The following is a 14,567-nucleotide window of genomic DNA, read 5'->3' as shown; positions in this document are numbered from 1 at the left end:
TCCAGTCTTAATTAATGATCTGTAAGGGGAATGAGGGTTGGAACCACTGGTCAATATTCACCATTCTAGCCTTTAGGGAAGATTTTATCTGCACAGCTACTGTACAGTTATCAGTATAATATCCATCTGGCTTGTTGTAAAATGCTGGCATTCAGTCCTCAATTTATCTTCAGTATTTGTGAAAGCCTTTTCAGTGGAAATAAAACTATGGAACAATTGGGTAGGAGCTCCCAGCATGAGATTCTCAGTGTATGACAAGTATAAATTTATCCCAAATTTAGCATATTAGATTGCCAGACTGAAAAGATAAGGAGAGAGCTGGTTAAGCATTTGCCAAAAGAAACTGCGAAACTGGAAAAACCTTATAAAAGCGGGGAAAGAATGCTCTTATTTTGAACAGCTCCAGATGGGACAGATGTTGTACCCTCTGGCTTTGAATTTGACCAATTACTTGTATTCTGGTTCCCCTCCAAATGAACAGAGAACTCATCCATTCAACAAAAAAGACACCAAATAAAAAGTCCCAAACATTGTTTAATCAAGGACTGTTTTTCAAATTTGTTCCACAAAATAACTCTTTTTTTCCCCCACCAGTACATGGCTCAATTAATTAATTCAATTTTCCACATACGCCGAAATGAAAATACACGGTGTACAGTACATTTAGGAGGCATGAAAATAGCACCTTTGTTACAATTCTGGCTAATAACCACTCACTATTTTTCCAAAAGAGTTAGAAAAAGAAACATATATGGCTGCTTATTGGAGCCTAAAGTGTATTTCAGTGGTTCTGAATTGCTGTACAGCACAGTGAATTGGGGGAAAACAGGTCTGGATTTAGTATTTAAATCCTAAGGAACTATAAATTGTTTCATATGATTGAACCTTTGCTGGAAAAACAGCACTGAATAAAATCCTGGTTCCAAATCAGTCTACTGCAGATCTGAACTGGCCTTCCATATTTACTTACTTGCTGTCCTGGATTTAGAGACTGATTTTTGGGTGTCAGAGGTCGCAAACAATAGAAGCAGATTGTTGTTGTTCAGTCGCACAGTCGAGTCCGACTCTTCGCGACCCCATGGACGAGCTCTCGCCAGGCCTTCCGATCTTCCTTCGTCCTCTGAAGTTGGCTCAACTTCATGTTCGTTGCATCGATGACACTGTCTAACCATCTCATCCTTTGCCGTCCCCGTCTTCTTTGACCTTCAATCTTTCCCAGCATCAGGGTCTTCTCCAGTGAGTGCTCCCTTCTCATTTGGTGGCCAAAGTATTTGAGCTTCAGTTTCATTATCTGGCCTTCCAGGGAACAGTCAGGGTTGATTTCTTTGAGGATTGACTGATTTGTTCTTCTTGCAGTCCAAGGGACTCTCAAGAGTCTTCTCCAGCACCATAGTTCAAAAGAATCTATTCTTCGGCGCTCGGCCTTCCTTATAGTCCAGCTCTCGCAGCCATACATGACTACTGGGAATACCATTGCTTTGACCATGCGGACTTTTGTTGGCAGGGTGATGTCTCTACTTTTTATCATGCTGTTTAGGTTCGCCATCGCTTTCCTCCCAAGGAGCAGGCGTCTTTTAATTTCATGGCTGCAGTCACAGTCTGCGGTGATCTGGGATCCCAGGAACGTGAAGTCTGTCACTACTTCCACAGCTTCCCCTTCTATTTGCCAAGGAGTGATGGGGCCGGATGCCATGATCTTAGTTTTTTTGATGTTGAGCTTCAAGCCCACTTTTGCGCTCTCCTCTTTTACTCTGAGCAAGAGGCTCTTTAGATCCTTTTCACTTTCAGCCATTAGAGTGGTATCATCTGCATATCTGAGGTTGTTGATCTTTTCCCCAGCAATCTTAATTCCCGCTTGTGATTCATCCAGGCCAGCATTTCGCATGATGTACTCTGCATATATATTAAATAAGCAAGGTGACAGTATACATCCTTGTCGTACTCCTTTTCCTATGCTGAACCAATCAGTTGTTCCGTATCCGGTTCTAACTGTCGCTTCTTGGCCCTTATACAGGTTTCTCAAGAGACATGTGAGGTGGTCTGGTACTCCCATCTCTTTAAGGACCTGCCATAGTTTGTTGTGATCCACACAGTCAAAAGCTTTAGCATAGTCAATGAAGCAGAAGTAGATATTTTTCTGGTACTCTCTTGCTTTCTCCATAATCCAGCGAATGTTGGCAATTTGATCTCTAGTTCCTCTACCTCTTCGAAACCCAGCTTGTACTTCTGGTAGTTCTCTATCCACGTACTGTTGAAGCCTAGCTTGTAGGATCTTGAGCATGACCTTGCTAGCGTGTGATATGAGTGCAATTGTGCGATAGTTTGAACATTCCTTGGCATTGCCCTTCTTTGGGATTGGAATGTATACTGATCTTTTCCAATCCTGTGGCCACTGTTGCGTTTTCCAAATTTGCTGGCAAATGGAGTGCAGAACTTTAACAGCATCATCTTCTAAGACTTTGAATAGCTCAGCTGGAATACCATCACCTCCACTAGCTTTGTTGTTAGTAATGCTTTCTAAGGCCCATTTAACTTCACATTCCAGGATGTCTGGCTCAAGGTCAGTGATTATACCGTCGTGTTTGTCAAGGACATTGAGGTCTTTCTTGTATAGTTCTTCTGTGTATTCTTGCCATCTTTTCCTAATCTCTTCTGCTTCTGTTAGGTCCCTACCGTTTTTGTCCTTTATCATGGCCAGCTTTGCATGGAACGCTCCCTTGATTTCTCCAATTTTCTTGAAGAGATCTCTAGTCCTTCCCATTCTATTGTTTTCTTCTATTACTTTGCACTGTTCATTCAGGAAGGCCTCCTTATCTCTCCTTGCTGTTCTCTGGAAATCTGCGTTCAGTTGGGTAAATCTTTCCTTTTCGCCTTTGCCTTTCGCTTTCCTTCTTTCCTCTGCTATTTGTAAAGCCTCATCAGAAAGCCATTTTGCTTTCTTGCATTTCTTTTTCTTTGGTATGGTGGTGATTGCTGCCTCCTGTACGATGTCACGAACCTCTGTCCATAGTTCTTCAGGCACTCTATCTATCAAATCCAGACCCTTGAATCTATTCTTCACCTCTACTGTATATTCATCAGGGATGCGATCTAGGTCAAACCTGAATGGCCTCGTGGTTTTCCCAATTTTCTTCAGTTTAAGTCTGAATTTTGCAATGAGTAGCTCATGATCTGAACCACAGTCAGCTCCAGGTCTTGTTTTTACTGACTGGATAGAGCTTCTCCATCTTTGACTGCAAATTATATAGTCAATCTGATTTCGGTGTTGCCCATCTGGTGATGTCCATGTGTAGAGTCGCCTCTTAGGTTGTTGGAAAAGGGTGTTCGCTATGACCAGTGTGTTCTCTTGACAAAACTCTGTTAACCTTTGCCCTGCTTCATTTTGCTTTCCAAGGCCAAACTTGTCTGTTATTCCAGTTACCTTTTCACTTCCTACTTTAGCATTCCAGTCCCCTATGATGATGAGGACATCATTTTTTGGTGTTAGTTCTAGGAGGTGTTGTAGGTCTTCATAGAACCGGTCCACTTCAGCCTCTTCTGCATCAGTGGTTGGGGCATAGACTTGGATTACTGTGATGTTGAATGGTTTGCCTTGGAATCGGACAGAAATCATTCTGTCATTTTTGAGATTGTATCCCAGTACTGCCTTTTGCACTCTCTTGTTGACTATAAAGGCCACACCATTTTTTCTACGAGATTCCTGGCCACAGTAGTAGATATAATGGTCTTCTGAGTTAAATTCGCCCATTCCTGTCCACTTTAGTTCACTGATTCCTAGGATATCGATGTTCAGTCTTGCCATCTCATTTTTGACCACGTCAAGCTTACCTTGATTCATAGATCTTACATTCCAGGTTCCTATGTAGTATTGTTCTTTGCAGCATTGGACTTTCCTTTCACCATCAGACACATCCACAACTGAGGGTCCTTTCGGCTTTGGCCCAGCCGCTTCACTCTTTCTGGGGTTACTTGTACTTGTCCTCTGCTCTTCCTCAGTAGCATATTGGACACCTTCCGACCTGAGGGGCTCATCTTCCGGCGTCATATCTTTTAGCCTTTTGATACTGTCCATGGGGTTTTCTTGGCAAACATGCTGGAGTGGGTTGCCATTTCCTTCTCCAGGTGGATCACGCTTGGTCTGAGTTCTCTGCTGTGGCCTGTCCGTCTTGGGTGGCCCTTCACGGCATAGCCCACAGCTTCATTGAACTGCGCAAGCCCCCTCGCCACGACAAGGCAGTGATCCATGAGGGGGAGAAGCAGATTAACATCCTCTAAATTAAAATCATGATCATTAGATCAGAAAGAGCTCCATGATGGTCATTTCTTTCTCTTAGTGCTCTTCCTATTTGAGGCATTGTTGGGCAAAATTTCCCATTATAGGAAATAGGCCAGTTATCATTAATAATCTGTAAGGGATATTTTACTGGAGAAAGTTCAAGGTAGAGGAATCTGAGTTCTAGCAAAAGCTCTTAACATCAGTGTGATTTTAGACTAAGTGGATCTCATGTGATCACTTACTATTCTCCTGTCTTCTACTAGATATAGGTTTTGCTTCCCCTAGAAATAGGGTTCCCATCACTGCCTAGGCAAATGCTGATAGGAGAGTGCAGTTTGAAGATGATGTGATATCATTTCCAGGTGGCATTCTGGAATTTTCCCTTAAACTCTATGGTAAAGGCTGTAGAGAGTATGGGAAATTCATAGAGCATCACTTCAGAGGCCATTGTTTTTTCTCCTGCTCCTCAATTTCTCAAGAGTGGGAGAACTTGTTGCCAGGCCTGGGCAGCTTGGAGACCTACCTAGGACCGATGAAAAAAACACTAGTTTGGAATTTGGTGGGGAATCTCTTTCATTCTGCACCTGGGGTAGTGAAACATGACCAATAACAGCTTTGTGTTTTTCTGGTGCACTTGTGTTGGTGTTGACCAATCTTGGATCATAATAAATGAAAATTATCTTGAAATTATCTTGAATCCCTTTGATATTCTCAATACTGAAGACTGGCAATTGCATATAGTTCTGTTTGGGTGGGGTCAGAACGTTTTTCTCTAATAGGTTAGTTTTCTGTCTGCATTTTTTTAGATTGGTTCAAAAATATCTCCCACCTACAGCATGAAGTGGCACAATCTATTCATCTCATTTTACTGTACTTAAACTGCCTGTAAGTAGTAAACAAGGTGTAAAGGTTAAGATTCTGGGGCAGATGGCACTTTCCAAAGCCAAGTAACATAAGACAAGTTATCTGCTACACTGAGTAACACTCAATGGGTGTCCATCAACAACTATAAGGTTCAATCCCTGGTTAAAAAGAGCTCAGATATTGTAGCTGCAAAAGAACATCAGAGAGCTTCTGCCATCCAGATAGTACTTTGTTTGAGGGACCAATGCTCTGACCATATATCACCTTCAGATTTTCATATGTATGTTATCTTACCTTCTTTTGTAGGGCTGGAAATCTCTTGGGATGGAGACAGTTTTGTTGAAGTCATGGCTGCGCCACATCTCAAGGGCAGGCTATGTGGTCTGTGTGGCAACTACAATGGGCACAAGAGAGATGACCTGATTGGAGGAGATGGGAATTTCAAGTTTGACGTGGATGACTTCGCCGAGTCCTGGCGTGTGGAGTCAAATGAGTTCTGCACTCGCCCTCCAAGGAAGCATTTCCCTGAACTATGCCAGGGAACAGTGAGGGTAAAACTCCGTGCCCACCGGGAATGCCAGAAACTCAAAGCATGGGATTTCCAGACCTGCCATTCAACAGTTGACTATGCTACGTTTTATCGGTAAGTGCAAGCTTTTTGATGATCAAAGTGGGAACAAGGGAGAAACCCTGGAGTAAGGACATGCTGGACATCCACTAGAAATGGAACAGGGAAAGGAAGGGGGAGACAGAACTATAGGAAGTTAGTAAGGAAGAGTGACTATAGTATGCAAAAAGAGAGGGGGGGTGCCAACAGTGGGTCCAACCCTATGAAATAATTTAGAAATAGTGTTGCTGCAAAGGGGGACTGGAACCTACCACCTTTCAAGTAACTCCACGGAAATTACTAACTCACAACGAGCTTATTCAGAACAGAGCAAGCTGACCAGGCAACAAACTGTCCGTTTCTGTTCCTTTTAGAATGTCATTTTCTCTCTAGTGAATCTCACAGGATATTTGCTAGTATGTCATATGTTTAATGCGGCCAAGAGAACCATTCAGCATTCTAAACCAATGTTAAAGGTTTGGGGGGAATGCCAGAAGTTAATTTAAAAAGATGGTGGAAGCAAAAACTCCAAAGGCTGGTGTTTCTTTCTAATTTTGAGGCTGGCTTGTAAGACTATTTAAATCAGATAGTATTTTATGCTTTGGAAACCTGGGTATTGCAGTGGGATCCACCTGAGTGCTAAGGAACTTACCTGGGGCCCTGTTGCTTGTGCCTTCAGTCTCTGAAGAGAGATAGGTCAGACGAGCATGGGAGAGAGACTTCTCGTTGGTGGCTCCCCAGAAGGGTTGCTATGCTGTTTTTATTGTTTCTTGGTTTTGGTGCTGTTTGTTCGTTGTTGCTAGGCTTGCCAAGTCCCACCGGGGGGCGGGGAACCCCCCCGCCCCAGAGGCCCGTTTCCCGCCCCTGGCAGATCGGGCCCCAGGGGGAACCCAACCCCCAAAGCACGTGACGTGCATGTCACCCGGAAGTGACGTGACCACGCCGGGCATGCTGGGGGCAGGGCCACAGTCATCCGAGGGAAAATTCTATGGTTTTCCCTCGGATGGTCGTGGCCCCGCCCCCAGCGTGCCCGGCGTGGTTGCATCACTTCCGGGTGACGGGGTTGTGGCACGCATGCGCACACTCCCGGAGCAGTGCTGGAGTCCCCTGCTCCAGCGCCGATCCGACTTGGGAACCCTAGTTGTTGCTCATTTTATGAATTTCATAGCTTTTGTTTTATTTTTTTGTTTTGTTTTTTTGTAAACCTCTTCAAGAGCTTCAGCTTCAAGGTGGCTTAGAGATGTTAGGTTGGATCCAAAATACCTTGAGTGGAATGCTTTTTATAGCAGGACTTCCACCTACCATTGCAGCCCACTAAGACCCCCTCCAATTCTCCTCCTGGGGGAGGAAGGTTAGGGACCTTCATAAACAGTAGAGTTCTGCAGTGAGAGGGAAGTACTCACAACCCACCCCCAACAATGGACATGCCATTCTGGTGGTGCAAGTGTTGTTATGCCAGTTCAAGACTTCCTTTGGATACAACATATTTAAAATAATTGAGCGGATTGATTTTCTAAAGGAAGTTTGATTCATGTGCCAAAGGAAGTTTCTTATGTGAAGTGACTGCAAGAAATGTACATTATTACTGTCTACCATGCTTAGGCTTGCCAAGTCCCCCCGGGGGGCAGGGAAACCCCTGCCCCAGAGGCCTGTTCCCCGCCGCCGGCGGATTGGGCCCCGGGGGGAACCCCACCCCCGCATGCGTGTCACCAGGAAGTGATGTTACGACGCTGGGCACGCTGGGGGCGGGGCCAAGATAATCTGAGGGAAAACTCTATGGTTTTCCCTCGGATGGTCGTGGCCCCACCCACAGCGTGCCCGGCGTCATAACGTCACTTCCTGGTGATGTGTGTGCGGTGCGCGCGCGCGCTCCTGCCACAGACCGGGAGTCCCCCGGTAAGAAGATTTTTCCACTTGGCAACCCTAATGAAGGGCCTTTGTGGAAGTATTATTGTTACTCACAAACCACTTCCCTGCAGGATGGTAAGTTCCAGGGCAGCGCTTTCCTGAGTTGGTTACCTTTGGAAGGGAGAGTACTGGAGACTTACAGAATTGCTTTATTTACAGTTATATAGGTAAGGAACAGGTGGAGGCAAACAGGCATCCCTGCAGAATAGCAAATCTTTTAGACCACATCAGATCCTCCAAAAGTGAGATCTTGGGGCTCCATCCAACTCCAGCAGTCTTTCTTCTTTCTTTGCTTGTTCAAGTATCCCAGGTGGCACTTCCTTTTTCACAGAGACACCCATCAGCTTGCTCCCTTCAGCTGAGGGGAGGGTCCCTTCCTCCAATACCTGGGGGTTGCTTGACCAGAGCCATTGAGACCCACTGAGGAAGATCTCAATGGTAGTTAAGAGACACAACCCTTTCTTTCGTTGTGCAGGGTAGGCTAAACCACAGTGATCAGAAGTCAAACGCCTTACGAACTGCTTTAGTGCTTCCTCATGACACAGTTCCCCAAAGAACCCTTTTCTTGACATGCAGCCAACAGAATGGGATCTGCTTCCCTGTAAATGTACAAAAGTGTCCACAGGTGATTTTATTTACTTTAAATATTTATATCCTGCCCTTCTAACAAAGTGGAGCCATATGGTGGCTTACAAGAAAGTAAAAACATCAATTACAATAAAACCATCAAAAATTTAATAAAAAATAAAGTAAAAAACAAACAAACACAGCCAATCTACAGAAAAAGCAGGGGGGAAAGAACTAATTTTACCACAATGGAATCCAACTCAAAAGCCCTCTGAAAGAGGGCCTTGACCGGTAGGAAGTAAGGTAAATAGGTAAGGCAGAAAACTGAATAATATTGGTGCTGCCATAGAACAAATCTTCCTTTCATGTGTGCTGTACTGCCAAGGATGGGACCATAGGAGGAAGGACCTATGAAAATAATACTGCATCCAATGAGATTTGCTCACAGAGTGGACCTTGCAGACTGGGGACTTTTCAACTTCACTTTCCCATTGGAGCCAACTGAGACCTACCTTGAAATTTCGAAAGGGGGGTCAGTGGACCCTTGGAGCTGTGCAATGGGAGGGCAGAATCAGTAGAAATCACACACCCCTCTTTTCTTGGATGTGCCCTTAAGTCTTTGGAACTGTGCAATTGGATACAAGTCATGTCTGGGCAAGTTTATGCAAGAGAAGGCAGTCCTCAAGACATTGTAGGTTAAACAACCATGGAGGTGTGGGTCCCAATTGTATAAACCTTTCCCACACTATCTGAACCCTGCCTGAAAAGAAGATTCCGGTCAGGTGGGGAAGAGTCATGTGATTGGCCTTGCCCATGTGGTTGTGCTATTCCCATGCTAACCCTGTCACATGGGATTGCATCACAAAGAAAAAGCTCTAAAACTTCTGATTGCACTCATGAAGGGGCCCAAAGAACTGAGGTCCCGCAGTAGGGTATCATACAATGGCTTCAGTGCAGGAGTTTAGTAGCCCATCCTACAATATATTCTAAGCTTGAGGCTATGACCACTGAGAAGCCCCATCCAAGCAGATGAGATTTTACATGATGGTTGTAGCACTTTAATTTCCTCTGTATTGCTAGATCAACACAGAGCACTAAGTACTGTTATCCAAAGGAGATCTGCTGCTTATATTTCAGCAATAGCTCTATTTTACCACTGCCATTTTTCACAGGTAAGTGATGAAAATTGAAAACGGAGACCAGGCACAGGCTTCATTTCATCCAATACTGCATCTGCTCTTTTATTTCATATTTGGGATTTTTCTTCCTACTTCCTCTTTTAAAGCTGCTTGTGATTAATTTAGTGCAATAAACTTCTTGACATGAGGAAGAAAAGTGATTTATATCTTGGCTAGGCAGGTACAAAACATCACAGGGAAATGACATGCAAAGGTTACCATAGCTGACTTTCTCTTTTCACTGTAGAAATAATATTGCTGGAAAACAGAGAATAAAGGTAGTACCTTGAAGATGATGCATTGTTATACTTCAAAGGACACTGGTGCCTTTGTGTGAACACTGGAAAGGGGGGGGGAACCACCTCTTGAAACTGACACGACTAGTTTGAAACTGACAACCGTGTTTTCAAGGCTGGAAAATTCTGCCTAGATTGCTTTGAAGTTGGTAAACATTTTGTTTGAGCAGATACTGTCTGTCTGGAAATGTATCCATTCACCAACCAGCACAAACTTCCATGAACTGCTTGAAAGTTCATGGAAAGTTTGTGCAGGTTGCCCTGCCACGAACTTCAGTTCACAAACCACGAACTGGATAAAATTTAACACAAATCTTAGTTTGTGAACCAGTCTGTGCCCATCCCTAGAGTCTACTCTCATCGATGGCGTCTTATCATCTGATATTCAAAGGCATACTGCCTTTTGATCTGGAGGTTCCATTTTAGCCATCATTTCTACTCCCTTTCTGAGGTTATCCAAGCCAGTGTTCTTCATTGCATCTTGTGGAAGCAAATTATATAAGTAAACTCTGCATCCTATGAAGATGTACTTTCTTTTGAGTGTCGTTAATCTGCTGCCAATCAACTTCATTGGGAAACCCCAAGTTCTAAGGGAGAAATTTCTATCCTCTTTCTTCACACTATGGCAAAGTTTCATAAACTTTTATTATGCCCCTCCCCAGTAACTTCCCCCCCTCGAACTACAAGATACCATATGGTTTAGTTTTTCTTTGTAGGGAAGGTGCTCTAATCCCTTGATCATTTTGGATGCCCCTTTCAGCCCTTTCCCCCAGGTTTACAATATCCCTTATAAGAGGAGGCAAACAAAATGGTACATGTATTTCAAAGGAAACTGCTTTGAAGTTAGTACAGGTTATGAAAGATCACACCCTAACAAAACTGGGGAAACCTTTTGTGTTGAATCTTCCCCCTCAGCCTCAGAGTATTCTTTAACTAATCATGTTTCCTAATCACAGCAGCCAATGGTGTGGTGTGGAGTGGGGGTGCAGAAATGTATATGTGTGGCACAGAGGCCAGAGTAGGCCCAGACTATTAGGTCAAAGGCAGCAGCTGCTCCAGGACAGGCAAGGCCCTGGGATAGTGCCATCAGTCTTATTGTCCCATTAGGACTGGAGTTGTGCCACCTTCCCCCCACAGATCAGCAGTCAAGCACAGTGTAGGACTTTTAGGTCCCCTCCTAGCCACTGGAAGGTGATGGTGGTGTAGGACTGCAAGATCAAGTTTGGGAAACTCCTTGAGATTTTGGGGTGGAGCCTGTGGAGGTCAGGGACCTCAGTGGGGTACAATACCATAGAGTCCACCCTCCAGAGCTCCATTTTCTTCAAGGGAATTGATCTCTGTAGTCTGGAGATGAGCTGTAATTCTGGGGGATCCCCAGTTCACACCTGGAGGCTGGCCTTCCTAGCACAGCAGAAGGTGCAGGAGACTTGCTGGCTTGAGGCTTTGACCGGGGGCAGAGCTGGCAGTAAGTATCTCTGGCTAGCCCTATGCAAACCTAGCTGGAGTGGAGCACGGCAAGAAAGGGGTTAAGAGATTAACATGGCTCAGAGAAGGGAGGTGCAGAGCTGGGCTTAGACATAGGGTTGCCATTCCCCCTGTGGTACTGGGGAAAACCTTGATTTTTGGGGCTTCAGCCCACTGCCGGCCAGCTTGCCGACAGGGAGACGTCACCCCCAAACAGGGACATCACTGCGCAATATCCCCAACATGATGATGTGTCCTAGATGTGATGTCACTGTGCTGCCAGGTCTTACCTTACCTGGAGTGGGGGACTTGGGGTGGGGGCCTTCTGGGGTGGGCAGGGACATCACAATGTCCTTGGTGCAATGACGTGACTCGAAAGTGATATCATTCAAATGGAGATGTTCAGCGGGGGATGCTCTGGTATTGGGGCAAACTCTATGGTTTTGAAGCTGGGAAAAAACCTTAGAGTTTGCCCAAATACTAGACCATTCTCCGCTGAACATCTCCATTTGAATGACATCACTTTCGAGTCACATCATTGCGCCAGGGACATTGTGATGTCCCCGCCCACCCCAGAATGCCCCTCCCCCAAGTCCCCCACTCCAGGCAAAATAAGACCTGGCAACCCGACTTGGTCAGCATGGGTGGAGCCTCAGGGACAAACAGGGGGAAGACCCAGAGACAGAGGGGGAAGAAGAGGAAAGCAAGCTGGCTGAGAAAAGATGAGAAGGCACAGATAATGGAGAAAGGGAAACCTGGAGGGGGAGCTGAGTCCTGGGCCAAGATAATAGGCCTAGATCTGGTGACTCCTGGAGGAGCCGTCCCATGGCAGAGGTACAGCTCGGGCCCCTAAGTCTTTAAAGGGTCAGAGCAGATAGGAAGGGAACTGAACTCATGTGGAGACCTAGTTCGACTGGTTTCCTGGCAATAAGGTGAACCCTAATGAGCACCATTGAATCCAGGTGAGTTTACCTACCTTGGAAAACACTTTTTAGTATTGTGGGGCTGCACTGTGATGACATGGTGATGCAGGATAAGTGACTATGAGGGATGTGAAGAGAGCTTGATATGAAGAGGCATGATTCAGCAAAGTCTACTTGTCACATATTAATGTATTGTGGTTCTGCTCTTGGAAGTGTAGCCTGAAACTCTAAGCTTGCTAACTCTGTAGGAGTAGATTTAGTTCACAGAGAAAAGGTGTCCAACATGAGTATGGATTGTCCCCACAACTTTTGCAGGAATAGGTGACTGGGTCTGAACCTCTTAAGTTGTACTTCTGGAAAAAAAAATACACAATTATGTCTACACAAATTTGTATGTGGAGATAACAACATTCTATAGATCCCCTGGAGTAGTTTCATTCTGATTTTGATCTGTTAGGAGTAGATTTAGTTCACAGAGAAAAGATGTCCAACGTGAGTATAGATTGTCCCCACAACTTTTGCAAGAATAGGTGACTGGATCTGAACCTCTTAAGTCGTACTTCTGGAAAAAAATACACAATTATGTCGACACAAATTTGTATGTGGAGATAATAACATTCTATGGAGTAGTTTCATTCTGATTTTGATCTGTGAATGGCTTGAAAAGAGTAGATTTGCACAGCACCAGCTTCCATTTTGGCATCTTTTACTTTCATGTTGATCTCTGGAGGGCAAGAAGTATCTTATGCATGTTACGAAATAAGACATAATCTTTAAATGACAGATCAGCTGGCAGTTCTGTTGCTTTCTTTCCACTCCATTGTTTTAACTTCCAAGCTTGTACAGAAACATTAGCAATCTTGGCCACTTCTGTTTAAATACTACCTTAATTTTCATGACAGTCTTCTTTAAGTGATCCACTTTTGATAAGAATTCTGAGAAATATACCATGCAAGAGCATTACAAATGAGGATACGTTCATTTCGAATACCAAAAAAGGCAACTGGTCTGAGAATTTCAGCCATCCGTACAACACTGTATTAATGATGATATTCTGTAGACATCTTAACATGAATTTTAGGATTCTTTTCTCCACAAGATGTCATTTGTTCCCTAGTTAGGAATACAAAGCACCCACTATTTGGATGTACTTTTATGGAAGTGAAGTTAACTTTTTTTGACTGGCAATACAACTGCCGAGTTCTTTTAAAAGTTTTCAAGAGAGCCAGTTTGGGGTAGTGGTTAAGAGTGTAGACTCTAATCTGGGAGAACCGGGTCTGATTCCCCACTCCTCCACATGCAGCTGCTGGTGTGTCCTTGGGTCAGTCATAAGTTCTTTCAGAGCTGTTCTTTCAAAGGCAGTTCTTGAGAGAGCTCTCTCAGCCCCACCTACCTCACAGTGTGTCTGTTGGGGGGAGGGGAAGGGAAAGGGATTGTAAACTGCTCTGAGACTCCCTCAGGTATTGAAGGATGGCGTATAAATCCAATCTCCTCCTCCTTCTTCTTCAAGGGCATGGCAAGGTACATCTTCCTGTTTGTTTTGTTTATTTATTTGGGTGCTTATACCACACCTTTTCCCCCCACGGGGAACCCAAAGTGGCATACCACACCTCCCCCCCCCACGGGGAACCCAAAGTGGCATACAACTTCACTCTCCCTTCCTACATTTTATCCTCACAGCAACAGTCCTATAAAATAAATTAGGGTGAGAGGGTAGTGACTGGCCCAAGGACACCCCATGAACTCCCATGGCTGCGTGAGGAATTGGACCTCGATCATTCAAATCCTAGACTTTCTAACCACTACCCAACGCTGATTGTAGCAACTGGTGATGTAGGAGCTGTGTCTCTTTTACTTTCTAGCCACCATGCTACTGAGCAGGAATTCGTTATTATTACGTTACAAAATTAAGGTCGTGATCTGTTTCTTACCCCCTCCACTGTGTGTTGCTCTGTCTACGGTGATTTCCCTTCCCCAGCTCCCTTCCCTGTCAGCAACCTTGCCACTAGTGTGGGAGAGCTGTGTGCATCAAACAGAATGGCTGGATTGAACCAACAGGCATCTCTCTATGGAATGGAACATTTAGTGGCTTGATGATGAGCCAGTAACAACTGAGAGTACAGATCCTACTTTGACATAGCCATGAGGTCATGGACCTGAATTTTTACTTCACTAGTATATGGTGCATATCAAGTCCTCCAGCCTATTTGTTGTAAATATTCCTGTGTAACAAAAGAAATACTGTTAGCAAAAGAGTGCATAACTTTAAGTAACACAGATTAAGATATCTCCACTTACTCTAAACATGCTTAGGCTAAAACTGTAACAAGAAAGTCAGGGATGTGTTGTGTTCTTTCAAGGGACAAAATAATGTATGACAAATATTCCCCCCACCCTGACTGAGAACTGAGATATTTGTTATTTATTCAAAATCTACAGTGGTCTATTCAAAGCTCATCCTAATTATATTAACTGGCAATTCAG

At 44.4% G+C, this 14,567-nt stretch overlaps 1 protein-coding gene across 1 annotated transcript in view; it reads left to right on the top strand.

Annotated features, from left to right (window-relative positions):
* The window catches only part of BMPER (BMP binding endothelial regulator), a 272,459-nt gene that overhangs the window by 193,347 nt on the left and 64,545 nt on the right, over nt 1–14,567 (top strand). Inside the window, exon 13 of the mRNA XM_015405739.1 lies at nt 5,447–5,783. Within this exon, the coding sequence (XP_015261225.1) occupies nt 5,447–5,783 (337 nt within the window). The remainder of the gene's footprint in view (nt 1–5,446; nt 5,784–14,567) is intronic.

Source organism: Gekko japonicus, unplaced genomic scaffold (genome assembly GCF_001447785.1).
Source record: "Gekko japonicus isolate JY-2015 unplaced genomic scaffold, Gekko_japonicus_V1.1 scaffold58, whole genome shotgun sequence".
In the NCBI taxonomy this organism is placed as follows: domain Eukaryota; kingdom Metazoa; phylum Chordata; class Lepidosauria; order Squamata; family Gekkonidae; genus Gekko; species Gekko japonicus.
Note: the sequence above shows the minus strand (reverse complement) of the source record. Positions and strands in the feature narration are given on the sequence as shown.